Source organism: Camelus ferus, chromosome 6 (assembly GCF_009834535.1).
Source record: "Camelus ferus isolate YT-003-E chromosome 6, BCGSAC_Cfer_1.0, whole genome shotgun sequence".
Classification (NCBI taxonomy): Eukaryota; Metazoa; Chordata; class Mammalia; order Artiodactyla; family Camelidae; genus Camelus; species Camelus ferus.
In genome coordinates this window covers 54842579-54870035 of record NC_045701.1, presented here as the reverse complement: position 1 = coordinate 54870035, position 27457 = coordinate 54842579, and the positions used below count along the sequence as shown (strand labels likewise).

Genomic DNA, 27457 nt, shown 5'->3' with positions numbered 1-27457 from the left:
AAAGCCATGTCTCTGTCTCTGTATAACTGAATCACTATGCTGCACACCAGAAGTTAACACAATATTGTAAACCGAATATACTTCAATTTAAAAAAAAATTTTTTTAAAGCAAACAAAACAAGCCTAAAAAAGCCATGTCATTTATCCCCAGTGGCAGGGGAACACCTCCTACGTGCCTCTCACCCTGCCGCTACCAGGGGTGCCCTGATTCAGAACACAGTTGCCAGAATCAGCAAATACAAATACAGGACCCTCAGTTAACTCTGAACTGCAGATACACCAAACAGTTATTTTTGGTGTAAGTGATAGAAGTATGCCCCATTATTCATGGTGTATCTGCAATTCAAAGTTAACTAGGCATCCGGTATTTTATCTGGCAACCTCCGCAAGGGTGATAAAACACAGGCCCTTCACTCTTGGAGCCAGCGTTTCAGCACAGGATACCAAGAGCTAAAAAGGTCAACATTTTGATCTTTTTATTTTCAAAAATGTGTTCTCATATACATTTCACCAAGAGTCACCAATTCTTCATCTTTGTTACCTTACATATAACCATTTGAGGGTAAGTTGCAGACATCATGTCCCTTCACTCCTGAAGACTTCAGCATGCATCTCCTAACAATAGGACATCTTCCAATGTGACCAAGGCATAATGATCATACTAAGGAGATTTTAAATTGATACAACATTATTCACTATCATGGATGTAGCCCACATTTAAATTTCACCAGGTGTCCCAATACTGTCCTTTACAACATAGTTTTTCCGATTCCAGAACCCCATGTTGCATTCTGTTGTCATTTCTCTGGGGCTTCCTTTACTCTGGAACTGTTCCTCAGCTAACATGGTAATTGCAATCCAGAGTGCTAAGTGCCGAGCTGGTAACGTGCAGGGGGATGGGGGCGTTGGGAGGACCAGGGATGGCGAGGCACCTCCTTATTTGTCTTCACACACACACACACACACACCCCTGCTCTGTCCAAGGACTGAGCAGCTGATAAAACCACTTGCCATTTTAATTCCTGTGGAGTTCAACAGAACTCCAGCATTTCCTATTTTAACTCTTGGATTCTTTCTCTCTAAATGAGAAGGGGGAAGAGTCAAAGGAAACCAGCAGCAGCAGCAATTCTTGTCCACATTTTTCCTGTTGAAAACACTGCCAACTAAACATATATGCACTGCACTTATTTCCGTGTAACCCATCAGCACCTTTATATCAGAATCACACACGAGGTCCAGTTTTGATCTTACAGCTCACAGTTTCAATATTTTAACTGTGCTCAGATCATCTGCAAATACCACAATAATCTGGAAAATTTGCTAACACAGCTCATTATGCCACTAAAAGAAAAATGTGAGAATAGGGAAGTTTTGTTAAAAACAAACAAACAAGAACAATGACAAGAAACTGTTCTCCTTTTCCAACTAGTGCTTGTTAAATGAAAGGTAAAGGTGAAAAGAATATTAAAGAATAAAGGGCAGAGCATAATTATTCTCTTGTTTAGCTGAGGTATACAAAAATACTCAAAGGTTTCCCGCTGCATGGTATTAAGTTGGATACTAACTTTTATGAAAAAGTTACCTCTTTAATAAGAAAGCTTAAACAAACAAACAATCACAAATGTTTAAAGAATCCAGACCTGTCATTTAATGTGGAGAATCCCTATGACACAGTGTCAACAGCTCCATGAACACTCAAACCAGAATATCTGCAGGTACAGATACAGTGGTCACCACACAGCATTTTATGTAACTTTACCCAAAAGAAATTCTTTAGCACTGACATCTGAAGTCCTTCATACTGGAAGAGGGCACACTCAATGATCTAATCAATCAAAGGATGAAAGTGGACACAAACTGAGGTTTGACCAGTTACAGTCAGGCCAGCCTATGGGGACTCTGGGCCAACAGCTACAAGTCCCAGGTGAATCACCAGATCCAGGCCTTGGTCCAGGCCCAGAGGTGGCTGATGTTCATCAGGAGACTTGTGTGTTTATTTCAGCTCTTGCTAACAAGCAAAAGCCCTGAAAAAGAACGCACAGTTATCTCTTCCTGAACCTTTTATTAAATACCCACATTCCTGAAATTTTTATCCCATTGTTTCAGCTGGTCATTTGAGAATAATGTCACCCTGCATTTATATAACATGACGCACCTTACAAAGTACTTTCCACATATATAATCCCACTTCATCCTGGTAATAGCCCTGTGATGTTCATAGGGCTAACTCCATTTCACAGATGAGAAAACTGAGGCTCAAAGAGTTTAAATCATTTCTGAGTAATGATACCAAGACCCTAAACCATGTCTTCTGTAATGGACTGAAAAGCAACAGCATCTAATTCTCTCATCTGGCCTTTATCACATACTTCTTGTTAACAGCACTAGGGTTCTCATCTTGTCTTGTTTTATTATTCAGTCTTCATGCAGTTGGGTTTCTCTCCCAACTAAGATGTAAGCCTCATGTGCACAAGGGGTATGAGTTACATTTCTTTGTATTCATTCATCCATTCTTTCAACAAAAATGTACCGAGACCACCTAAGTCCAGGCACAACATTAGGTGCTGGAGGACAAAAGTGACTAAGACAGGCTAGTCTGGAAGGAGAAAAATGGCAGTGCCTTGTGACCAGGGCCTGCAGGATGCCAGCAAGCCCTGAGGGGCCAGGGGACACATGCTCAGGAGGAGTCTCAGCTGGTCCACTGCACCTCCACGCAAATGAACTGCTTCACCAACCAGTGAATGAGATCCCTCCCACAGGCAGTGGGGCAGCCACGAATGACACCCAGTTCTCCTGGGATCTAGGGTAACTGCAGAGTGGCTGAGTCAGCTCCCGCATAAACCAAGAGGACATTACTGGAACTGTGATTAAAACATGCCAAAATAAAGCCAAACCTTCCTACACTCTCTCTGCCATTTCAAAATACAAGTGCTAATCATCCTCCAATGAAAACAAATCTGTGCTTTATTGTGAGTGAAGAAACAAAAAAGAAGGGGGTCTGGAAACAACTTCAAAGAACAAGATCAGCCTGACGAATGCTGTCTCTGACAACCAGGTGAACAGACATCTCCCACGCCCAGCACAGTCATTCAATTTGGTGACCCTGGTGGCCGAGTCAGCCGTGGGAAGCTGTGGGAGACCAAGGTCTAGGTCATAGATGGCCGGGAAGCAACTGGGTGTAACCAGCCCTTCCCCTGCTAGCAGGTACCCTTAGTTGACCTCAGTCTTCTCAAATCTTCAACAGAGGGGCTGGAGTAGATAAAGTCTCTTCCACCTCCTTAACTTAATGCTACTAGAAAATGAAGTAAGGAGAATTCACCCTCCAACCAACTGTAACATATGTTTTCCTAAACTAATCTTTAGAAGTTTTCCACCATTTACAAACAATGGGAGAGGTTGTTTTAATTTACAGCCCTCAAGTTGGTGCTTCGCCCAATTCCAGATCCTAAGGAGATCCTGACCCAGCTCATCAATTGCTAGTGTGTCAAAGTCAAAGATGCCATGAGCTATTAGATAACACACTCCTCATTCTTTCCTCTCCGTGGTTTGCCAGCCTGTTTCCTTCCCCAGGTCCTGCCCTTTCATGCAGAGTCTTCCTAATAATAGGAAGGGAAATGTTTGGATCAATGCCTCTCACTTAATTTTTTTTAAATGCCAATGGAAAAAAGAAGCCAAGCCATATCAAGCTATTGTAGGAGTAAAATGTGATAAATAAGAGGGACATTTAAATGGACAAGCTGAAAAGAATTCTTCCAAGATTGAATTTATTAAATGTTATCAAAACTACCATTAAATGTCCTTAAGTGGTTTTCTTTTAAACACCTACATTTTTATTTACCCAAGAACTGGAAGAGATCTGCAGCATTCACACAGTGGCAAGGATTCGACACAGGCTTTTAATATCAGAAACGCCTCGCTGACCTCAGTACATTTCTAAACCCTCTCAACTCACCTTTCCTCATCCGTAAAACAGACACAATATCTACTTTCTATTATACACAGAGTATTATACTACTTTGTAATATACACATAGTATTATGCTACCTTGTAATATATATGTATATATACACAAAATATGTAATTCAGAAACCATTTATTAAGTACTTACTATGCACTAAACTCTAGATAATAATAAGCACATTATCTAATTATTGCAATGTGTTGCACTGAATTTTCACAACCATTAGTTCTGCTTCTTTGCATCATTCATCTATTCGATAACTGCAGATAGCAATTGTGCGTATGTGTGTATCTGCACAGTGCCTGACACATAGAAAACGCTAAAAAAAAAAAAAAACAAAAAAGGAGGGGGGGCAAGGAAGAGGGGAAAAAGAAAGAAAAGATATCTATTCCCATACAAAGACTATTTTATGGTCACTTTTAGAACTATACAGAGAGAACAAAAGAGACTTGGAGACATAGACTGCAATTAGGATTCACCTCTGCTAACAAATGACTGACACACTCAGAGTTTGTCACTGCTACTGTGTGACCCCAAAGAAACAAGATTCCATTCAGTTCACTACAACTTTTCTGAAATGCGATGGCCCTACTCTTCTTCATGACCCAGGCTTACCTCACTGCCTACTTCAAAGAAGAACAGAAAATCACCCTATTTTGTATTTCCTAAACAAAGTGCCACAAATCTGTAGCCCAAAGAGGCTAAGAAGTACAGGAGGAATACACTGTAAATGATTTAAAGAAGGCTTTTAAGACCACCCTTATTCATTCACTCATTCATTCATTTTCTCCTATTGTCTCTCTGCTCTGCTCTGGACAGTTCTGGATAAGTTTTCTTATCTTTATTCCTGATTCACAGAAATCACAGAATCTTAAGGTTAGAAGGAACTTTGGAGGTCACTAAGAGGTCCCAGCTTCTTTTCTAAAGAAACACACCATTCTCCTTCCTCCAGTCACACCCTGACTCATCCATCTCCCTCAAAGTATGTGCCCAGAACTGCACCTCAGACTCCAGGGACAGTCTGACCTACAGAGAAGACCTGTTCTGAATATAAAATTATTATATATCACATTATATACACAACGTATCATTAAAAGTTTAGTGGCTTTGAGGCCAACCACACTGTGACATTATTCATACTAAGCTCTAAGTCTACTAAAAGCCAGAAGTCTTCTCCATGCATGCTGCTGCTAAGCCATGCTTCTTCCAACTGAGGTCTAGTGGATGCAAATGTAGAGGCTACACTTTCAGTGGTTAAATAGCAATCATAATATATTCAAATATTTTAGATCACAATTCTGTCATCAAGTCCTCAGCTATCCCTCTCGGTTCATCCACAGATTTGATAACTACACCTTCTCAACCCAGCTTACACCTCAGTCCTTGCCATGGCTACCAGCTTGAGGCAGGTGTAACCTGACAGCATCCCACCTCCCTTATACCACTTCTCTCTAGCTTTCCACCTTGTGGCTTCTCCGACACCACTGTGTGGGACACGGTGGACAGGGTCAGCACTCGTGCATGTGGAAACCCCAAAATACAGAGACTTAGCACCCTGGGGCAACCATTGATCAAGGGGAGAGGAGAGCCCGCTGATAATACCCACCTCATCTGTCCCTTCTGAGACAGAGTCTGTGTGGCTCCTGGAGGGTCCCCACGGGACTGAGCCCCAGTGCCCATGACAGTGACCAGCTTAATTACACAGGCTTGTGCTGGCTTCCCCCACCCCACCCTGTTTCTCTCCTCCCCGGCCCCTATTCCTTTTCCCCAGGATCACTGCCCAAAAATAAACTACCTGCACACCAGCCCTTGCCTTGGGCTCTGCTTTCTTGGAGACCCTAGGCTAAGTCACAGTCAATAGGAATACCAATGTAGAACATGTGAGCCCCAAGGCACAGCACCAAAGCTCTCCCTTAAGGCTGACGGCAGCCTGTCAGTCACTGAAGTCACTCTAAGGCCACACAACTAGACTCTCACCCAGCCCCCACATCTCCTTTTTATTCATCAGAAAATAAGGCGCTCTGTCAAAGGCTGTGCTGAAACTTAGATATGGGACGCCTACCAGGATTCCTGTAATCCGCCCAGAATACAGAATTCTCTCCATAAATGCTATCTCCCTTCCTTCCCCAATCCCTCATCAAAAGGGAAATGACACCACTTCTCCATGACCCAGTCTTCCCATTCTTAGGAAAACCAGGCTGCTTCCTATTTAGTCGTCCAAACACAAGTCAAGTTTCGGATACTCTTCTGGTTATCTTGCATAGGATCAGTGTTAATCTCACATAACCTTACAAGGTACAGAATTTACTTTCTCCCTGCTTCTTCCCTTCACAAACAGAGACAACATTATTTATGGAGGTGTCTGATGACTCACCTATTATTCCTGTACAACTCCAGAAATTCAGAAGTGGTTTCACATTGCCATTCAAGTCACATATTTAAATCACATATTTGGTGCACATACTCACACAGATAGAAATGTACACAGCGAAAGTCCGTATTCTATATGTATTTATGCTGCACACACAAACACTTGAATTCCACTGGCAGCTCAGGATAAGCTGCTTCAGAAATTTCAATGATTGCACTTTATGGGAGTATGCTGGGGAAGTAGGAAGGGATCTCTCCCATCCGGTCTCTGGAATTAACATCCCTGCTCTTTCCAGCTCAACTTTACAGTCCATACCATCAGCAAAAAAAAAAAAAAAAAAGAAAAAAAAGAATCTTTCCTGGAGCCTCATTTTCCATGGGACACTGACCATCAGAATGCCTGGAAATTCCAGCGGGGGGCACAGTCAAAAAGCTCGGGAAATGCTACGACAGAGCCCAGCTCTGCCTTCCTCAATTCCAGACTCCATTCAGGCTGTCTCTGAGCCTGGGGAAATCACAGAGATTTCAAGCTGCTCTCCTTGGAAAGTTAGTGTTGGGGGTGGAGATGGGGTTTGGTGGAGTTGGCAGGGGGGTACTTCCTATAAGCTTTCATGTAGGTTTTCATTTGCAAACAAAAATCTTATGATACTAACGCATAAACTTGAAAGCCAGCCCACCAATTACCTCTAAATTACCTTCCACCTCTAATAGTCTATGATTTTCTACTCAAAGTGTGGTCCACAGACCTGAAGCAGCAGCATCACCTGGGAGTTTATAAGAAATGCAGGCGCTCAGGGCCCCCTCCGCCGCAGACCTCCTCAATAAGAATTTCCAGTTTAATAAGAGCCCCAAGTGATCTGTATGCACATTAAACTTTGAAAACTGGTTTAAGATACTTCTATCTTCTCCTGTAAGTGTTTAAGATGTTTCTTTTTAACACTAGTTCTAACCAAAGTAATATACAAAAGTATTCTACCAAAAGGAGCCAAGAGAACTATTACTAAGTCTCATAATTTTATGGGTAATTTTAGGGATAAAAATTCGGGTTGAGCTGATGTATGTTTAAATATGTTGGAAATCAGAGGAGTGTTTGGATTGCTCCTTCTTCCATTCCTGATGGACAATAGGCACCATGCTCCCCTCTCTCTAATGTACTCACACTCATCCTTCAAAGGCCCTGCAAGCCTGCGCCTTACATGGCCCATGCATGGAGTGAACCTATATGTGTGGTTTCCTTCATACAACGCTCATTAAAAGTATTAAAACCGCAAGACCCTCATGAGCCCTGAAACACTTGTTCCAAATGACACACTCAAGTTTACTTTTCCCATTCATTCCTTCTTGGACGACCCATCCCATTCTGTTCTCTCCCCTCCACTCAACTCCAGTTTTGTTCTCTCATTGGAACCACAGCATTTAGCCAATCTTTATGGCCTAATTATTATACATACAGATCTTCCTCAGCTTATGATGGGGTTGCCTCCCGATAAACCCATAATAAGTTGAAAATGCATTTAATACACCTAACCTACCAAACATCATAGCTTAGTCTTGCCCACCTTAAACATACTCAGAACACTTCCATTAGCCTACAGTTGGGCAAAATGATCCAACACAAAGCCTATCTTATAATAGTGTTGAATACCTCATGCAGTGTACTGAATCCTGCACTGAAAGTGGAAAACAGAATGCAAAGGTGCAGAATGGTTGTAAGAGTGTCGGTTGTCTACCCTTGTGAGCATGTGGCTGACTGCCCAGCATCACAAGAGGATCGTGGGACAGATATCTATCTAGCCTGGGAGAAGATCAAAATTCAAAATTTGAAGAACGATTTCTACTAAATGCATGTCGCTTTGGGAATTATAAAGTCTAGATATCGTCTAATTCAAACCTCTGTAAGTCAGGGATCATCTGTGTATACGATGCTTCACCTCCACAACTTGAGTGTAAGCTCCTTGAGAGGTCTCATCACGTCTGCCTTACCGCTGGACACAGCTCCCAGCTCGCGGCTGCAGCACTTGGTAAATTAACATGTACTGAGGAACCGGTCCCACAGTTTCTTACCAGATACTCACTCTTCTGCAGATGCCATTTAATGGTATTACCTATTGTGTAAAAGAAACCATTGAGTTGTGTGATTGATTTTTTCCCCCTGGTAAGCCAAGACAAGGAAAACTGTACTGAAATGATGATATACAGAGTGGCAACAAAATCCTAGAACTAAGCTAGAGTCCCAAGGAGCGCAATGCTCTTGCACAAAAGCAGCAGGTTCCTCCAAACTCCAAGCTGGCTCTTGGGGTGCAGGCTTCAGAGCGAGACCCAAGCCTTGACTAGCTAACCTTGAGAGAAAGCTTGGCTCAGCTTCTGAAAGTTCTGTTTTCCTTGGGAGATTCCTGCCTCAGGCAGCTTCCACAGAAACAAAAAATAGCTCAGAGGAGACGTCTGATTCTGCATCTCCATCTATGTGAACTGGATGAACTCAGTATGGCCTTGGAAGGAATGATTTAGAAAAGAGGGAAATGAAGGATCAAGCTAAAAACTCAAAGCAGTAACTTTATTTTTAAAAGAAAAAAAAGGCTTTTATGAGCACCACACCTTTCCTAGCAAATGAGTTGTATAAAGCACTTCCCTTGTGGATAAAAACCTCCAAATTTCTCCCCAGGTCAAGGAGGAGGGGTATTCCCTCTTCTCTGGTGTTGACAATTCTCATTAGAATTACGCTTCTGCAGGACATACTGGGGAGTTTTTAGCCCTTCCAACCCTCATTTTACCCTCCTTTGTTTATTTAAACATAAACAAGCCAATCTGACTGCTGTTAAGTTTGTCTGCCTTCTCCTTGCTTTAGTGGGACCTGTTTATAACACAAACTCAGTTGCTGAAGCCTTTGAGCATCCAAGCTAAACAACCAAATCCAACTTATTTGCAACAAAGATCGCAAATGTGTATGACCTGCTCGCTGTCACCCCAGACCAAACCAAAGAAAATTACAAACCCTAAGTGAAAAGTGTTTCAGACATAAAGTCCCTGTATATTTCAATCCACAAAATGATTTTTTCTTTTCACATTCACCAACTGAAGGGAAAAAGTGGTGACAAATAATTTGGAAAAACCAGGTCAGCACCACATTTTTTTAGGACCCAAAATGACGGAGAATAGAACAACACAGCTTAAATACAGGAGGCAAAGCACAGTTGGCTCTTATCTTTCCAGGGTTCCAAGTCATCTTCAGTCTCTTCTTGATAATCCTTGAAATTAAAAGATGCCCTATCATTTAAGAAAACATTATTTATATAAATTCCATACTAATTAGAGGCAAATTTAAACCTGGGGGACAGAATAGGTCCTCAATGGACTGTTAACAAGTAGCTTCCAGACAATAACAAGGTTTTGTTTGCTCCATTCTACCCATGAGAAAATTATGGCTCAGAAATTAATTGACTAGCCCCATCTGACTGATTTCAAAATCCACACTAAGAATCCTCCAGACATATCCCCTCCCATGGGTATAAATAAATGGCCATCTGAATAATACCTTCTTTTCCTCTCTATCTCAAGCCTTCCTTCTCCCCCATATAGCAATGCTGAAAGCAACAAAGCTGCCTTAGCCTGATGACGCCACCATGTGGCCAACATGGAAAACTGTCTGAACCAAACTGCCTCACCTCTCCCATTTTTGCCTCTCAGACAATCATGCACATATGAAAAAGCTTTCTCAAAGGTGTACACACACACAAACACACACACACACACCCCTCTTTCATCATTCATCTCCTCTCCTCTCCCCTCCTCTTGCTCAGCACACTGCTGCCTAAAAATCTTCTTGGCTTCTCTATCATCTCTGCAGAATTAAGTCAAATTCCTTAGCTGGTAAAGTCCTGCAAACACATGGCTTCTGTTTTAACTTCTGTCTCTTAGAGCCCAGCATTCTACACCCTTCCAGCCACTCTAAACTCACTATTTCTTGCACACAACCAGGCCCTTTCATAAGACAACATTTTTATAAATGCTATCCCTTCTGCTTGGAAAACACCTTCATGCCTGCTCTCCACAATCCTTTTTAAATATTGAACCAAATCCTATTCACCATTCAAAACTCAACTCAAACATATCTCTTCAGTGGAGTCTTCCCTGACTCCCCCAGGCAATTAGCTGTAGGTTCACGAAGCTCCCAGAACCTCTCCCCTCCACCTTTTTTATTCCTGTATCTGTGCATCTGCACCTGTGATACTGACTAATCATTTATTCAACATGGGTATCTATGCACCAGGCACTGGAATACAGTAAGTTACTTCTGATTCCCACTGCATAACACAGGGCCAGGAAAGTAGTAGGCAGTTAGTAAATGTTTTTGAATGAAAAAGTGAAAGAAAACTACAAACAAGATCTCATCCAATGTCATCAGGAAAGCTTATCCCTTCAGCTTTTCTTTTACTCAATTTGTGATCTAAAAAATCAACTCAGGGTGTGGCATACTTATACTATGGAAACCAAAAACCATAAAAATCACAGAACCAACATCTTCACCCTCTAATGAGTGCAAATACACCCACAAGTCCTTTTCAATCTTCACAATTAGTTTAGTCTCCAACACTACCGTTTCAGACAACCCTTCCTCTTGTACTTCATTATAAATAGAGTAACAATCTCTTTGCCATTTATTGATTACAAACATATCCAATTTTCCCAAAACTATGCTCTGTTTTGTGAGTTAATAAGTTTGTGGATTTTTTTGTGAATCTCCATTTATTACACTATTTCCACTGGAAAATATATTTGAAGTTCAAATGACAGAAGTCCTAAACTAGTGCCATGCAACCTATTTTCCAATGGGTTCTATTTTTAGGTATCAAATGACATTTTAGCCCCAGAAATAGTCATCTCCAAACTGAGACTGGCCAGAAATCTTAATGGTCACTTGGGCTGGTGGCTGGAGGACATGCATCTGAGGTTATGAGGGTTCTGGAAATAAGCCTCTACTTTAGAGAGCCGATCATCATCAATACCCACTGACCAAATCTGGAGTGACACACATCCACACACAACACACACACACACACACACACACACAAATCCATAAGTACTAACTCAACCATGTTCTCATGGTCTCAGATGATCATGAACCTAAGACAAAGGATGAACCAGTGAACCACTAGAATCTCAATAAACGCTAAATTTAAGAGAACGAAAAGTAAGTATCAAAATACATCCCACGGATATCAAATAAACTATGTTTAATGTGAAGGCTTATCTCTCTGCTTAAAGTCAGCCCTGGAGAAAACAGAGCCAAGTTCATGCTATCACTAATGATTTATTGTTGTTGCTGTTGTTGTTGTTTTTGTTGTTGTTGTTGTTGTTATACTGAGATCAAGCTCCAGATAGGAATTTTGTTCCCATTCACCAAGTTTTAAAACCTCTCGTCATCAGAAGAAATGTGTATGTTTGTTTAATTGATGATTACAAAATAAAGTAAGTGATACATGATGAACCTGGTATAGGAATCCTCAGCCAGTCAATGAATAAAGTCATTCTACACAGCCTAGTTTTCTGAATGGCTAAGAGCTTTACATACCAAAACAGTTTTGGAGGTTAATTATCTTGAATGTTAATATTTCCAACATTCATGCAATATTTCCCTCTCTTCTCAAAGAGTGTATTTTAAAATGTATCTTTTTTGACAGTTCACTCTCATTAATGGAAGATAGCAATTACTGATTTTATATTATAAAGTAATTATAAAAAGTAATATATATAAAAAGTTATTATAAAGTAATACTTGAGGGGCCAATTGAGTGTTCCTACCCTAATATTCCCAAACCTTCAGGGCTTTTGATCCCAATTCTTATGTTTAGAGTTATGATTTTTCTGTCTCTTTCCTAGTTGTCAAGCTGTCAAGGGTCACTTTTCACTGCTGGTTACAACCACCCCTCATCCCATTCCAAATGTGGTACCCCATACATGCTATGGACTATTTTTTAAGTTAAAAAAAAGTAAGGATTGTTATCTAACAGAAGAGTAACTGTGTTCTAAAAGGGGGTCTGAGGTGTTCTCCCAGCCTTTACATCATCTATTCTGGTTGCTGAGTGGGCATTTTTTGCCCCATTCCTGGTTCTTGGCTAGATTCCAGATACACTAGGGAACTAAGCTCCAGACTTGGGCATTCTACGACAAATCTTGATGCTCTTTATGATCCCATTATGCAGAAGTAAATCAAACTATCACATGCCCTCACTAATGAATTTCTCTACTGGCCACACAACAAAACAAGTAAAAGTTTCCAAGGAAGCATAATGTCCAGGTTGAAAGATTGAAACAGAGATGGTTAAATGGTCTCTATCTTACATAATGGTTATGGTTTCATATATCCACAGCATTTAGCATCATGAACAGGTAGGCATCTTACTCAAATAAGTATGGTTAAAAATTTTTTTTGAGGCAAAAAACTACCAAGTGATTTAAAAAACTCGCAGAAGTCCATTTTTTTCCCTTGGGTTATTAAATTATAAGATTTTTAAGCTAAGCAATTTCTTTTTAATTCCATATATCTAATTGCTTCACCTACTAAACTGATTGCTGCTATACTGGGGAAAGTCTTCTTTACTCAAAGGGGAAAAAATGTTGCTCTAATAGTTGAGTAACCTAAAGATTAATTATCATTATTTTAAACAGTCCCTACAAGCACTGAGGTCAAGCATTCAACAGAAACTAATGTACTTAATTTTTTTGCATTCTATAAAACATAAAAGTTTATATAACCTTGTTCATCAAACTTGAGATACCAAAACCAAGAAACCATCAAACCTGAGAAACCAAAACCAAGCACGTGATAAGAATGGAAGTAAAGAGAATCGATCATCAGTTATCCTAGTTACATTTCTACACTCTTACGAAGGAGGCTGGCCTTTCAGCTATTTAGAAACATAGAACTGAAGGGGAAGGGGGCTCTGCTGCTGCCACCCTTGAGAGTAGGGGGTGGGCTACTGGGCTCAGGCTGAATCCCAGTGGGGCCTGTGGGATATCCTCAAGACGGCCCACCATACTTGGTAGCACAAGAGCATCTGGGTGCAGTCCTATCTGGTCAGGAAAAGAACTGCGAGGATTTCCAGTGGTCACTTCCAGCCTATGATTCTATATATGGAAACATCCCATCCTGGTGTTTCCAGCATCATGAGCACCACACCAGGGAGGAGCAGTGATGAGCAGGCCAGTCCTCCTCCTGCCGCCAGGCCGGCACACTCACTTTAGTGTCTCCCAGGCCCTGCTGCCCTGTACTGGACCTTGTCATCAAATGGCAGCCCAGACCTCTGCTGAGTCTTGCAGGCGGGCGGCTCTAACATGGAACAGCTGGAAGAGGACCTTGCATTCTTTCCTCTGCGTAAACAGTGGGGGCTCTGTTCACCCTCTGGCTGCAGCATGAACTGAAGAATTTCCCCTATCCAAAATTACAACCAACAGACCTTTTCCCCACCCCCCATCCTCACCCCCCACCCCCACCCCGGGATATAATTTCAGTCTGTCACCACCCGTGCTAGCAAATAGCAAACTGCCGAACCCTTCGAGTGTATTCACTTTCTACACTAGTTGAGGTGTCTGTAGATACTAGCAGGGTAATAGGAAACGATTCTGTTATGTTCAGTAAAGTTCCTGACAAAACCATTAAGGACCCTGATTGCTGCCCGGTCCCTATGAGACCCTTTCTATAAGATCCGTATCAATACGAATAACGTCGTGACAGTTGAGTACAACCACGTAGTATATGAACGAATCGCAAATATCTTGTTAATAGTCTGTAGCGTCACCTACATATTATTCTGAAGACGGAGCTCTAAAACTGGAATATCCGTGGGGGGGAAAAAGGAGTAACAATATTGGATTTTCATGTATTCCTCACACAGCCTAATCAAAGCTCGGCTTGTGAAGGGCAGTCCTTGGCTCCTCATGTGTTGCTGAAATCCGGAGAGCCACGTTGCCCAGAAGAAGAAAAAAGAAAAAAAGCCCAGAAAATCCAGACTCTACGTGACCTGACTTACTTATTTCCCAGGAAACTGCATGAGAGAAAAATCAATCATTCATGCTACCGTAGCTACCACACGGAATGGACTGACGGAGTTGACAGTGGGCACAAACCGAAGCGGCCAGCGGAGGTAAAGGGGAGGCAGGGCCTGGGGCGGGGGCGGGTTGGGGGGAGATGCCAAGGGTCGGGGGGCCGCGCCGGTTCGGTCTTAGCGGACTAGCGGTCGGGGGCGGGGCCCAGGCCCGAGGCTGGGAAGCAGGGGCGGGGGTGGGGGGTGGAGAGGACCGGACAGCAGGACGGCGGGCGGCCGCGCACTTACCCGGACTGTTGGCCTCGCCTTCGAGGACGTGCAGCTCGGCGCAGTCGGCCAGCGAGTGCTCCAGGCAGAGCTGGAGGAAGCGGGCCTGGGTCTGGCTCACGCGCTTGAGCAGCGACAGCAGCGCAACAGTCTGTTCGCACTCGTTCCAGCCCTTAAACCAGCCCGCCAGCACCCCGACCTGGTCGCGAAACATCATGGTTAGGGGGCGGCTCTCGGTCTACAAAGCCCCCTCGGCGCCCCAGCCGGCCCCGCCCGCCCCAAAGTTTGGCGGAGCCGCAGACTCGCGGCCGCCTAAGATGCGTTCCCGTTCCAAGGTGGCTCTGGTGTCCGGACGCTGCAGGTACTGCTTCGGCTCCCGCCGCTCTCGTCTGGTTTCAGTTACGTTCCGGTGGTTCTGGCTGATTTCCCCAGAGATGATGACAGACAGTAGCACGGAAATGTTTCTTTTTTAAAAAATAACGATTAAAAAAAATTTCCCCACAAGGCACACAAACTGAATGAAGAATGCTCTCTTTTCCCCCCTTCTCGTAGCTTCGGGATGGTGATTTCCGGCTCCCCAAGGGTCTCTTCCCTGCTGGGTGGCAGCTCGGACCCTTCACACCCGCATTCCCGAGCGTCGATCACCACTGGAAGGAGAGAAAGGGCTGCAGTGAGACCTCGGCCAGCGAGGGAGCGCGCCCAGGAAACGAGTGCATCAGAGGGGATGAAGGGGGGCGCCCTGCGGGGGTTTGGTTCCCCCAAATTCCCGCCGCCCCTCTACACCCGTATGCGGGCGATGAGGTATTCCCGTTCTGGGAATACCAAGAAGCCTCCTTCTCAGGTGCAAGAGGAGACCCCACGGCTTCCTGTTGCTGCCGCTGCGAACGGCTAGTGCTCCCCACACACCCAACCCGGGGTGGCCCCCGGGGGCTGTGCCTGCGAACGCCCGCAACAGCAACAGATCTTCCTCGCGCAGAAAACTTGCAATGCGGCTGCGAAGGGGCGCGGGGGTGGGGGTGGGGGCTAATGCAAAGCAGAGGCGGAGGCAGCAGCAGCCCGAGTTCCTTCCTCCTCCTCCTCCTCCTCCCCCTCCTCCGCCACCTCCTCCTCCTCTCGGAGAAGCAGCCGAACGGCTGCAGCTCCATCTACAGCAACAGCCAGCATCTCCACCGCCAGGCGCCCCTCTGGATTTAGGCCGTGAGCAGCCGCGGCAGCAGCTCGAGACAAAAATAAACTCTCCCCACCCAAAGCTCCGCGCCCAACCGGCGGAGGCGCAGCCGGAGCCGCGGCTCCCCCGCGCCGCACCGCTCCAGTCCACCCGGGAGGTCTCCGAGGACCTGTTTAGCCCTGAGCGATCAGATGTGTGCGTGCGTGTGCGTCTGTGTGTATGTGAGTGTGTACGCGTGTGTGCTGTAGGCATCCTGCCCCCCCTGCCGCCGCCTACGGGCGGGTCTGTCCGGCCCAGCGCTTAGCCCGCGCGTCCCAGGCCGAAGGCGGCACGGCCACGGGCGCAGCCGAGCGCAGAAACAGCCAGATCCCGCAGCATTGCTTTCCCCGGCCGGCAGGGCGGCTCCGCGGGGACTGCGGCTCCGCGCCGCCGGCACACGCCCCCGAACGACCGCAAAGAAGAAAGTTCGGTTTCGGGGGCCCCCCGACTCCCAACCCTGTCTGAGTGGCCGCTAGCGGCGGAGGAGAGAGACAGCGGCTCAGCCCTCAAGGGGTGGCTTGCTCCTAGTATTCGGTTTCCCGGCTCCCAGAACTTATCCAGCGGAGGGGGGAAGTCCCCAGGGAAGGGGACCCAGTGACCCGCGGGTCCCCTGCCTAGGGCGAAAGGGAGAGGGCGCTCACCTCGGCGCGGCTCATCCCGGCAGCTCCGGGCCCCAAGCGCGGGTCCGGGACAGCGGCGGCTCTCAACGAGGTTGGGGGCGCCCTGAGCGCGGGCCGCGGGCCATGCCGTCGGGGCGGGCGGCGCTGAGAGTGTGCGGCGCTGCGGGTCCCGGCAGCCGCCGCTCCTGCTGCCTCCACTGTCGGCTCGCGGAGGACTGAGCCGCCCGAGCCGGAGCTCCCCACATGCTACTGATTAACATACACCATTACATCATGGGCTTGGCAGGGAGCGCCCAAGCGGGGGGAGAGGAACCCGGGCGGCGGCGGCGGCACGCGGGGGGAGTCGGGGGAGGATCCCCGGGCCCAGCCGGCGGCGGGGCGAGGGGGGGCGAATTCCTAAGTGGGGACCAGAAAAGGGGAGGGAAGCCGAGAGGGAGGAGCCGGATGGCGCAGAGGGGTCGGGTTGGAGGAACGGCGGGGCAGAGAAAGAAGTTTGGGGAAGGGGAGGGGTCCAAGTGAATTCCTCCCTTCTACCGCTAGCGCGTTCTGGAGGGGCCGGGACGCTAGAGCCGCTGGAGCGCCGGCCGAAGGGGACCCGGAGGGCGCTTGAGCGGGGGCGGTGCTGCCACCGGCTGCTCGTCCTTGGGAATGTGGTTCGCCGAGTCAAGTGACTCCTCTGCCCTAGTGGGGCCGGGGGTGGCAGAGCGGCTTGGCCCGCTGGCGGCGAAGACCTGGGGTCACGGGCGCTGGGGGCGTGAACGGGTTCCCGCGGTCGCGAACTCGAGGGGCGGAGGAGGCCGAGGGGCGGTACGCTGCGCGGGGTGTGCCTGGGCGTCGCGCTCCGTGAGGCTAGTGTCGAAAGAGCGCGAGAAACGCTCGGGCCACTCACCCCTCGCCCGGGTCGGGCCTTGGATGCCCTTTGCTCCTGTGGGCGGCCTCACAACCGGCCCCGCACCCCTCTCCGGCCTCGCTCTCCCCTGAGGAAGCTGCCTGATTTCCGAGGCCAGCCGGGGAGCTACGCCTGGCGCGCGGGCTGCGGCTGCGACTGCGGGCACGGAGCGGAGACGAGTGCCGCCCTGGGCGCAGAGAAGCGGCCGAAGCCACCTGTGAGCGCGTCTGAGTCGCCGGGCTGGGCAGCTTTTACCTGGCCCTGCAGAGTGCGCGAGGCCGAGGCCAGGCAGGGGCTTCACAGGTCCTGGCCGCGCGGAAGAGGATAGGAGGGGGGCGGGAGGTGGGGGTGCACTGAGGCCAAGCATCACAGGGAAGGCTGGGAAACTGCCCTTCTCTGGTCTCGAAAGTAGAGGCTTGGTTAAGAATACCCTGAAACCTATAAACTCGCTGTGCCTTCTAGTATTGAGTGAAATTCACAGATAGACTTGATGACTAAACCCGGGCTATCTCCGTGTTTTCAGTGAGAACACTGAGCCTCGGAACTTTCTCTAGCAACCTAAGTAAGGCTTTGTTTATGAAAGAGTACTGAGAAATAAGTGAAACTCTTGCTTCAGACACAGCCTTCTCTACTCTTGCTAATACAGTATTTTTGAAGATGAAGTATCTGAGATATTTCACTGATTAACACTTCCTTTTTAACCCTAGCAAATGTCCCTGGAATTTCTATCATTTCTTCCTTCCTTCCTGAAACTTAGTTTCTGCACCGTTTAATTTCTGTCTGACATATGACAGCACCTAACCATCTGTTGGGGTATTGAAAGGTCTCGTGGAGCTGCAAAAATTTAGCCGTTACTATTAAAATAGGGTATATGAATAATTTTCTTAAGCTCATTATTAACCAGCCAGGAAAGGTATATGCATAATTTAGTGACTATTTTGCCCTAAAAACAAGAATTCTAGAGTCAATGTTTTAATTTTATTTTGTTTTTTACAGACGCAGAAAAGCTTAACATATTTTCCCCAAGATGTTACTATCAATTAGCTAGTCCTTAGTAATAATTTCTATCAGGAAATGGGGAGGAAGTTTAATACATGGTATATCTCCGTATATACCTTGCTATCAACTACAGCCAAAACAGAAGATCCCCACCTGGGGCTTTTGGAAGCCTCCAAGAGTGATTTTTTTAAGCGAAAAAAACCCCCCATCAGTTTAGTTAACTTATCTATTTGTAGTTTACTAAACGAATAGTAAACTAAAAAACAAAAACAAATTGAGTCAAATCTTCAGGAATTCTACTTAAACTGAAGAATGAAAATACTGCCACCTACTGGGAAAGTATATTGCTTACAGCAGCCTTTGACCTAGGAAAAGATCTAGTTAGCTTATTTTTTAGCTATTTTTTAAGAAATACAAAGAGAAGCATGACATGAATTGCAAGCCTGCCTCGTTTTTGTGGGTTCACAATAATTGTGATTTCTCTTGCCTCTGGGCCTTTTCCCTGACAGTAAAGGAAGTGGAGATAAAACCCAGTGATGTTCTTTATTCCTCACAGAGTGAATTCAGGACTGAAGGAAGGAAGGTAATACTATCAGCTAAATATATGTTTTTGCCTTAAATGTGGACTTTTCCTGTGTGAACCTACCAGTTTTCCAGGAGAAATGAGAAGTGGCTAACAAATACTAAATATCCACATCACTTGAAAAAGGAGTTTTAGTGCAAATTCTAACTTCCAAAGAAAGGATGATTAGACAGTAATCTGGGAGGAATGGGATTCAGGTGAGTGAGAACCATGAAGGCAGGGAAACCATTTCTTGGTTGATGGAGACAAGCCCAGGTGGTTCTCTGTACCCTGGACTCAGGAAAGGTGCAGAACCACTCATGAGCATGCAGGCAAGAGTGGGCTATTCCAGCCAAGATATAGAGAAGGAATGACTATGAAAAGTGCCCAGGAGGGAGGAAATTTGAAGGCTGATTGAAAGTGAGCCAAGCTGGCATCTGCATCAGATAGAACTCTAGCTCTGTAATATTTGTCACTAGGATATAGTATGCTTTCTGAAGAGTAGGCACAGCTACAGTGGAGTAGTTTCTGCTTAAGATTATTAGTTTAAAATAATTGTGATGCTTCCGTTCTTAAGCTTGTTAGGAGGTCTGAAAATAACTGGCACAGTACTTGGCCTATAGTAGGTACTTGATTTATATTAGTTTTCCTTCTTTGTATGCACAAATTAGAGTATGTTAATTCAGCTAATTTACATTTTGGGTCTGCCTCCCAGAAAAACATGCTTTATTCATCCTTCAAAGACATGTCCTCTCAAAAGCCATGTAATAAGGCCTACGACGGGATTGCCAGGGCTTGAATCGGGATTCGAGGGGATGAAGAGAGATGTGGAGGAAGAAACTGCAGAATGGGTGACAGATGGAATGTGGGAAGGCTAAATCAGGAGTCAGGTCTGCTAAGATAGCAACAGTGAAAGGCAAGCTGGGTGAGGCCCGAGAGCCGAGGCTTAGGGAGACTAAACTTGAGTTCAGATCTCATTAGAAGAAGTTCAGAAATATCTCAGTGTTGGCAGGGGCACACGTCCGGATAGAAAGCCGGTGTTCTCTTTGCCTGGGGCGGAGTAGTAATGGCCACACCAATTTCCTGTATCCCTAGCACGTTTCTATACCAGTGGGATCCTGGCTGCTGGCTGGCCCAGGGTAAACCTGGCCAGCCAGAGTTGGGGGGGGGGGGGACCTCAGGTAAAATAGTGGGACTCATGAGGAATCTGCTTTCACTTTTCACTGTAGTTCTTACCACTCTCAGGATCGTTCTCAAATTTTTTTTTCAGTGCTTCAATTTAGAGAATTCTTTCACGGGGAAAAAAAAAAAGACTTAAACCTAGTTTTAGGTAAATAGAATGCCTCTACCCAAAGGCTATGACAGGTGTGATTATTTATTCTTCAGGAGTCAAACACGAATAAGAATTGGATGGACATGTTGCATCCATGAAAAAGGGTTTTTTTTTTTATTGTGACAAAAGATACATAACGTAAAGGTTACCCTTTTAACCATTCTTAAATATAAAATACAATTGCATTAAGTACATGCACATTGTTTGTATAACCATCACAGATTATCTGTTTCCAGACCTTTCTCACTATCCCAAACTGAAATTCTGTACGTGTGAATAAATCCCCATTCTTCTCTTGCCTCAGTCTCTGTTAACCACTATTCTACTTTCTGTTTCTATGAATTTGCCTATTCGAGGTACATCATATAAGTGGGCTTATACAATATTGTCCTTTTGTGTCTGGCTTCTTTCACTTAGCATATTTTCAAGGTTTCTCCATTTTGTGGCATGTGTCAAAATTTTATTCCTTTTAAAAACGATTAGTATTGCATGAAGAAAGCTTTTGAGACAGCTTTCTCTAGAATGGAGCTAGATAAGAAGGATGAACTCTGGTTTATAGAACATTTAGTCAGGTACACTGTCTTTTTGACTCAATCTAAAGAGTATAATCCAAACCAATTAATAGGTACTTAAATAAAATGTAAATACAAGCAATTGAACCACAATTTCAAGTGGGTTCACACTTCTTAAAAATAAACAAGTATGTGAAGTATTAATTATAGGGGTTTTTTTTTTACAGTAAAACATCTTATAAGGTGTCATAGATACATTTTCAAATAAATAGAAGGTTAAATGCAAGCATTGCAAAACTACTCCTGTTTACAGGATTTATATAGGTCAGGATTACAAAAGTGGGAGCTTAAACCTTTTAGAGGGATAACTTGCCCCAGATTGGCATGAAAGTAAAAATTACACATTCTTGAAGTTACCAGTCCTTATTCTGATCTCTGTTGTTGATTCAAGAACTGCCAGTATCTTTTCTAACTGAAAGTGTAATTGAAATGTGGCCACAGTTTTAAATAGCTGAAACTTTTAACTGTACAAATCTAAAGTCATATTTCTATCATCTAAACAAAGATCAGACTCGCCTTCTCTATTATTCTCTAAAGCAACCTCTATATGATGAGAACATCCCGAGACTGCTGGCACCAACAACTTTCTTCTAACCAGGTACTACTGTTGCGCAGGATACATTAAATATTGATTAATCCCACATTTTCCACATCCTTGGAACGTTCCCAGTCAGAAAATGAATGAGAAACTGCCTGGCTACACATTTAAGTTTCATTGCAAGATTTCTCAGAGCCTTCATTATGCTCATGCTCATTGTGCTTCTTCTGGAAAGTACAGTATGTGGCAGGTCCTACACTTAACTGAGCCCAGACACATTCTTCACAGGTCTTGTCATTTGGTGTTGCCTGAGATATGTTTGGGGAAATGCTGAGTCTGATCATGGGTTCAAGAAAAGCAATAAAAATGATGAAAGAATTGTAAAATTGTACCTACAGTTCAATGTTGAAAAAACACAGCTCAGTGTTTTTCAGGACAATGTAGAAAGGTGACTTGTGATTAAGAGCACAAGCTTCAGGCAAAACACAGCAAAGCAGAACTGGATTCCAATCCAAACTCTACCACCTAATAGGTGTGTAATATGGGTTATTTAACCTCAGTTGGTCTCAGTTTTCTGCCTACCTTAGTAAACTGAGCCAGGTATATAGAAAGTAATATCTAATTTTATTAATTAGAGTAGCCAGGAGAAAGAAAACACCAATTATTTTGTCAGAGATCATGAGTATAAAGCATTGTTAACTGAAAAGTTGAAAAAACGTGACGGTATCTCACAGGTAGTAACTGCAGGAAGTAACTACCATCCGCAGGGCTGGGGAAACCAAGTAAAGAGATTGGAATTATAAAAATTTAGAAGTTTGGAGGAGGGGCCCCTCAGAGCTGAAACACTCATACCTCTGAGAAGGGGCGCTGCTAAACAGGGGCTGGAATCCTAAGTTGGGGGGTGAGAAAGCAGGTTCGACAAATGTTGGGAGAACTGTGATCTGGATTCAACTGCTGCTCCTGGAACCAACCACTATTGCCAAGGTAAAGAAGTGAGGCTGGGGGGATGCTCACAGGAACAGGAAGCCCACAGGAACAAGCAGGAAGGAGCAAATCCCTTCTTCCTCTTATCTTCCAGCCTCCCTCTATTGCTCCAATTTGCAAAGCCTCATAGGGAGCCTGCTGCAAAGCATAAAGTGTGGTTTGCAGAGTCCTAGCCCGGTATCACAAATGGTGGGTTTGCAGCCAAGAGGTGATAGCTTAATTGTTGGCACAAATACAATGTGCTTGGAGAATCAAAAGAATACCACAGCTATTCCTCCTCCCTAACCTGACTAGTTGACTCAGTCAAGTGCCTGGTGTGGATTTGCAGCATTTCTCTAGGACATAGGTATGATAAAGACAGGTGAGAGTAAATAAAAACAAAAAACCCCCAAAACAAGGTAGGCTTAACATCACAACTCAAATTTCAAATGTCCAAAACTGAACCCCTGGTTCTGCCCCTTTGGTTCTCCCCAAGTACATTCCCCCTCAGTCTTTTAAAAGTGAAACTCTTTTAAAAGGACAAGGTTACCTCCCTGCTTTGATGCTCCAATGTCTTCTCACTGCCTAAAAGACTCCCCTGACTCCTGCCCATGGCAACAAGGCCTGCCCTCTCTCCCACCTCATCCACTTTTCTCCTCCTCATTTATTCACCTCCAATCACTCAAGCCTTTTCTCTCTTCCTCTGACACCTGAGCTCTTTCTCGGTTTTTGCTTTTTGTCCCTTGTATCCAACATGCTGTGCCCATCCTCTTGACAAGGCTTGTTTCCTCTTAACTCCACTTTGTATGTTGCTCCTTTCAAAGCACTTCCAATACCAACATTTCTAAAATGCATATCTGATTATATTGCTCTGTTTAAAATTACTGCAGCAATTCTTTAATACCTTTAAGATTTGATCGTATGACTTTTATCCTTTGTCAAACTGATAGATTTGCATGTGTTGAACCATCCTTGCATCCCTGGAATAAATTCCATTTGATCATGGTGTATGATTCTTTTAATGTATTGTTGAATTTGGTTTCCTAATATTCTGCTGAGGATTTCCACATGCAAAAGAATGAGGTTGAACTCCCTTCCTAACACCATATACAAAATTCAACTCAAAATTGATTATAGACCTAAATGATAAAACCCTTAGAAGAAAACATAGGAGTAAATCTTTGTGACCTTGAGCTAGGCAAAGCATTCTTAGATGTGACAACAAAAGTACAGTAACAAAAGAAAAAATAGGTAAGTTGGATTGAAAAATATTAAAAATGTTTATGCTTCAAAGGGCACCATAAAGCCCATAGAATGGGAGCAAATATTTGTAAATCATATACCTGATAAAGGACTTGTTCCTAGAATATAAACTCTTATAAGTCAGTAACAAAAAGTCAACTTAGTTTTAAAATGGGTAAAAGATCTGAATGGAGATTACTCAAAAGACTAAAAATAGACTTACCATATGATCCAGGAATCCCACTCCTGGGCATATATCCAGAGGGAACCTTAATTTAAAAAGATACATGCACCCCAATGTTTATAGCAGCACTATTTACAATAGCCAAGACATGGAAACAACCTAAATGTCCATTGACAGATGACTGGATAAAGTTGTGGTATATTTATACAATGGAATACTACTCAGCCATAAAAAAGAATAAAATAATGCCATTTGCAGCAACATGGATGGACCTGGAAAATGTCATTCTAAGTGAAGTAAGCCAGAAAGAGAAAGAAAAATACAATATGATATCACTTATATGTGGAATCTAAAAAAAAAAAAAAAGACAAACGATCTTATTTACAAAACAGAAATAGACTCACAGACATAGAAAACAAACTTATGGTTACCAAGGGGGGAAGGAGGTGGGAAAGGATAAATCGGGAGTTCGAGATTTGCAGATACTAACTAATACATATAAAATAGATAAACAACAAGTTTATACTGTAGAGTACAGTGTAACTATATTCAATATCTTATAATAACTTACGGTGAAGAAGAATATGAAAACAAATACATGCATGTTGTTATATGACTGAAGTATTGTGCTGTACTCCAGAAATTGACACACTGTAAGCTGACTATATGTCAATAAAAATATATTTTAAAAATAAATAAAATAAAATGGGTGAAAGATCTGAATAGATATACAAATGGATAATAAGCACATAAAAAGATGCTCAACATAATTAGCCATTAGGGAAGTGCAAATTAAAACCATAACCACACTGTAGAATGGTAGTTGCCAGGGGTTGGGGTTGGGGGAAATAGCTGTTGTTTAATAGCTATAGAGTTTCAGTTTTGCAAGGTGAAAAAGTTCTAGAGAGCTACTGGGCAACAATGTGATTGATATACTTAACATGACTAAACTGTACATTTTTAAATGGTTAGGATGGTACATTTTATAGACTTTGAAATGGAAACCTCACTTCCAGTCTTCACATTCCCTACTCACCCATCCCAGCTTTGATTTTCTCCATAGCACTTAACCTCCATCTGATATACTATATCATTTACTAATTTGTCTCTCTCTCTCTACTAGAATATAAGCTCCATCAAGGCAAGGGTTTTTGCCTGTTTTTTTCACTGCTATATTCTCATGCCCACCAATGTAATGTCTTGGGCACTCAGTAATTATTTAATTACTGAATCAATAATGAAATGAGTTCAGGAAGCAAACAGAGATGAGGTCAAGAACACAAGTAGTGTTGGCCTCAAAAGTAGATATAATCTACCTCCTCTTTTGGGGAAGAGAGAAAATTATGTCTACTGACTTTGAACATCTGAACAAAGTAGTAACAGTAATACCTGTCACACACAGAGCTTGCTATCTGCTATGCCCGGGTCTAAGCACTGCACACATATTAACTGGTATAAATCTTTCAACAGCCTAGAGATAGGTTCTATTATCACTAATTTTATAGATGAAGAAACTGATTAGAGTGAGGTTAAGTAACCTGTCCAAAGGAAAAGTGGCAGAGCTGGGGTAAAAACCAAGATACATGACTTTGGCATCTATCATCTTAACATACCTTTTGAAGGTTCTTTGCTGAAAGTGATAACAGCAATGATGGGGAACAGAACTTGAGAAGAGTGAAAGAGAAATAGCTATTGGGAGTTCGGCAGAGGGTCCATTAGGAAATCAGTAAAAAGATTGTTGAGCAGCAGTGAAAACCTGGAAACAACTAAACAACAAGGCTTCGTGGTAGACTCCATTAATTGGTTCGGCAGTAAAGAAATACAGTTGAGTAAAGCCAAACTTTTGGGTTGCTAGGGCAGGTAGAGTGGAGAGGTCAAGAAAGCAAGCTAAGATGATAACACATTTGAAATAGTTGAGGGGGAATCCAGGAGCAAGTTAATGAATGATCAGAATAGACTCAGGGACTGAGGACTTAAGAGGTCACGGTGTCAAGAAAGAAAAGATTCAGGAGAATTATAACATAGAGAAATATGGAAAGAGAGGGGAATTCAGTGTTCAAAATCTAGGTAATGGAGTTAGGGAATTATCCAGTGGAATGGGGCCTATCTGAAGCAGGACTGAGTAGAGGAGGCTGAAATCACTTCCACCTACCATTCCTAAACCCCAGATTATCTGTATTGATGCTTCAAATTTCCAAACCAAGACAAAACTCTTCATTCCACAATTAACGGAAAGGCTTTAACAATAGACACAGTGGGAGATAATTCAATGACTTGCATTGGATCTTTGAGTAACCGTTTTTAAGTTCCTCCCCTAGAGCTAGTTTAAACATTAAGAACCCTCATAGGTACCAAGTTGGGAAGAAAGGGTCACTGAAAGAGGTGGCTAGTCACCTATCAAATCTGCTTAATGTAGCCCTGGTTCAGATTTTTGCAATGTACCAACTACTCTATATAAATCAGATGTTTTATTTATCTAATGATCCATTCAAATAAAATGCTTTTATAGATGTTCTCACAAGATGTCCATTATTCACTGCTATTGGCAAATTCTGACATAGGCCTCTAAGAGTCAGGGTACTTATTTTTACTTGATTACTTACCAAATTCCTCCTATTTATTACTAGCAGGGGCAGGAAAAACAATTACTTTAGTTGCAGGAAGGGGAGCTAAGGGCAAATCATCTTTAAGAGTTATGAAAAATGATGGGTGAATGGATAAAACAAAATGTGGTATATACATACAATGGAATATTATTCAGCTTTAAAAAGGAAGTAAATTCTGATACCTGCTGCAACATAGAAGAAACTTAAAAATACTATACTCAGTGAAATAAGCCAGACACAGAAGGATAAATATTGCATATGAAGTACCTAGAATAGTCAAATTCATAGAGACAGAAAATATAATGGTAGTTGCCCAGGGGTTGAAGGGAGGGGTGATGGGGAGTTACTATTTGATGGATATAGTTTCAGTTTGGGATAATGGAAAAATTCTGAAGATGGAGACTGGTAGTGGTTACACAACAATGTAAAAGTACTTTATGCCACTGAATACCTAAGAATGGTTAAAATGGGGGGAGGGTATAGCTCAAGTGGTAGAGTGCATACTTAGCACACATGAAGTCCTGGGTTCAATCCCCAGTACCTCCTCTAAAAAATAAATACGTAAACCTAATTACCTCCCCACCCTAGAAAAAATTTTTAATGGTTAAAATGGTAAATTTTATGTTATGTATATTTTTACTACAATAAAAAAGTTATGAAAAATGGAATAAGATTGCAGGTGGAATCTATGACAAAAGAAAAAGCAAGCATGTGTCTAGGATAGTTTAGGTATAAACAGACCTGTAAGGGGAAGCAGGATGGATCAGACAAGGGAAATGATCCCCGAGTATTCCCCCAATTTACCCACAAAGTGAATTTCCCAGACGAACTGCTCCACGGCTAGCCAACGGCTGCAGGGACTGTAGCTTTTGACCACCCTGCTTCCAGGGCCAGGGTTAGAACAGGGCCTTAGGAGTTTCTGACATGGGGATGTGCTTCTATGAAGCCGTCAATGCTTCTTTTAGGCACTGAGTACTTTGAGGTCAGGAGCCTTTTCTGATTCTTTGTAGCCCAGACTCCCAAAAGGTACCTGGCCCCTAGAAGGTATTTATTACATCGCTGTTGAACATAGAAGAAATTTGATTCAGTTTGTAAAATGGAG

General features: G+C 43.5%; 1 protein-coding gene across 4 annotated transcripts in view; it reads right to left on the bottom strand.

Annotated features, from left to right (window-relative positions):
- SAMD4A (sterile alpha motif domain containing 4A) overlaps positions 1 to 16801 on the bottom strand; it is a 203578-nt gene extending 186777 nt beyond the window's left edge. For 2 of the 4 annotated variants that reach the window (XR_004320712.1, XM_032482073.1), the window contains exons 1-2: positions 16489 to 16801; positions 14662 to 15287 (exon numbers count right to left, since the gene is read on the bottom strand). Coding sequence is in view for 3 of the 4 variants with exons in the window: in XM_032482073.1 (XP_032337964.1) it covers positions 14662 to 14857 (196 nt within the window). In the remaining variant the exon portion in view is untranslated. Of the gene's footprint in view, positions 1 to 14661; positions 15288 to 15884; positions 16180 to 16488 lie in introns of those variants that run through there. The other 2 variants (XM_032482075.1, XM_032482074.1) reach the window with 2 other exon arrangements.
- Positions 16802 to 27457: the final 10656 nt, after the last annotated feature.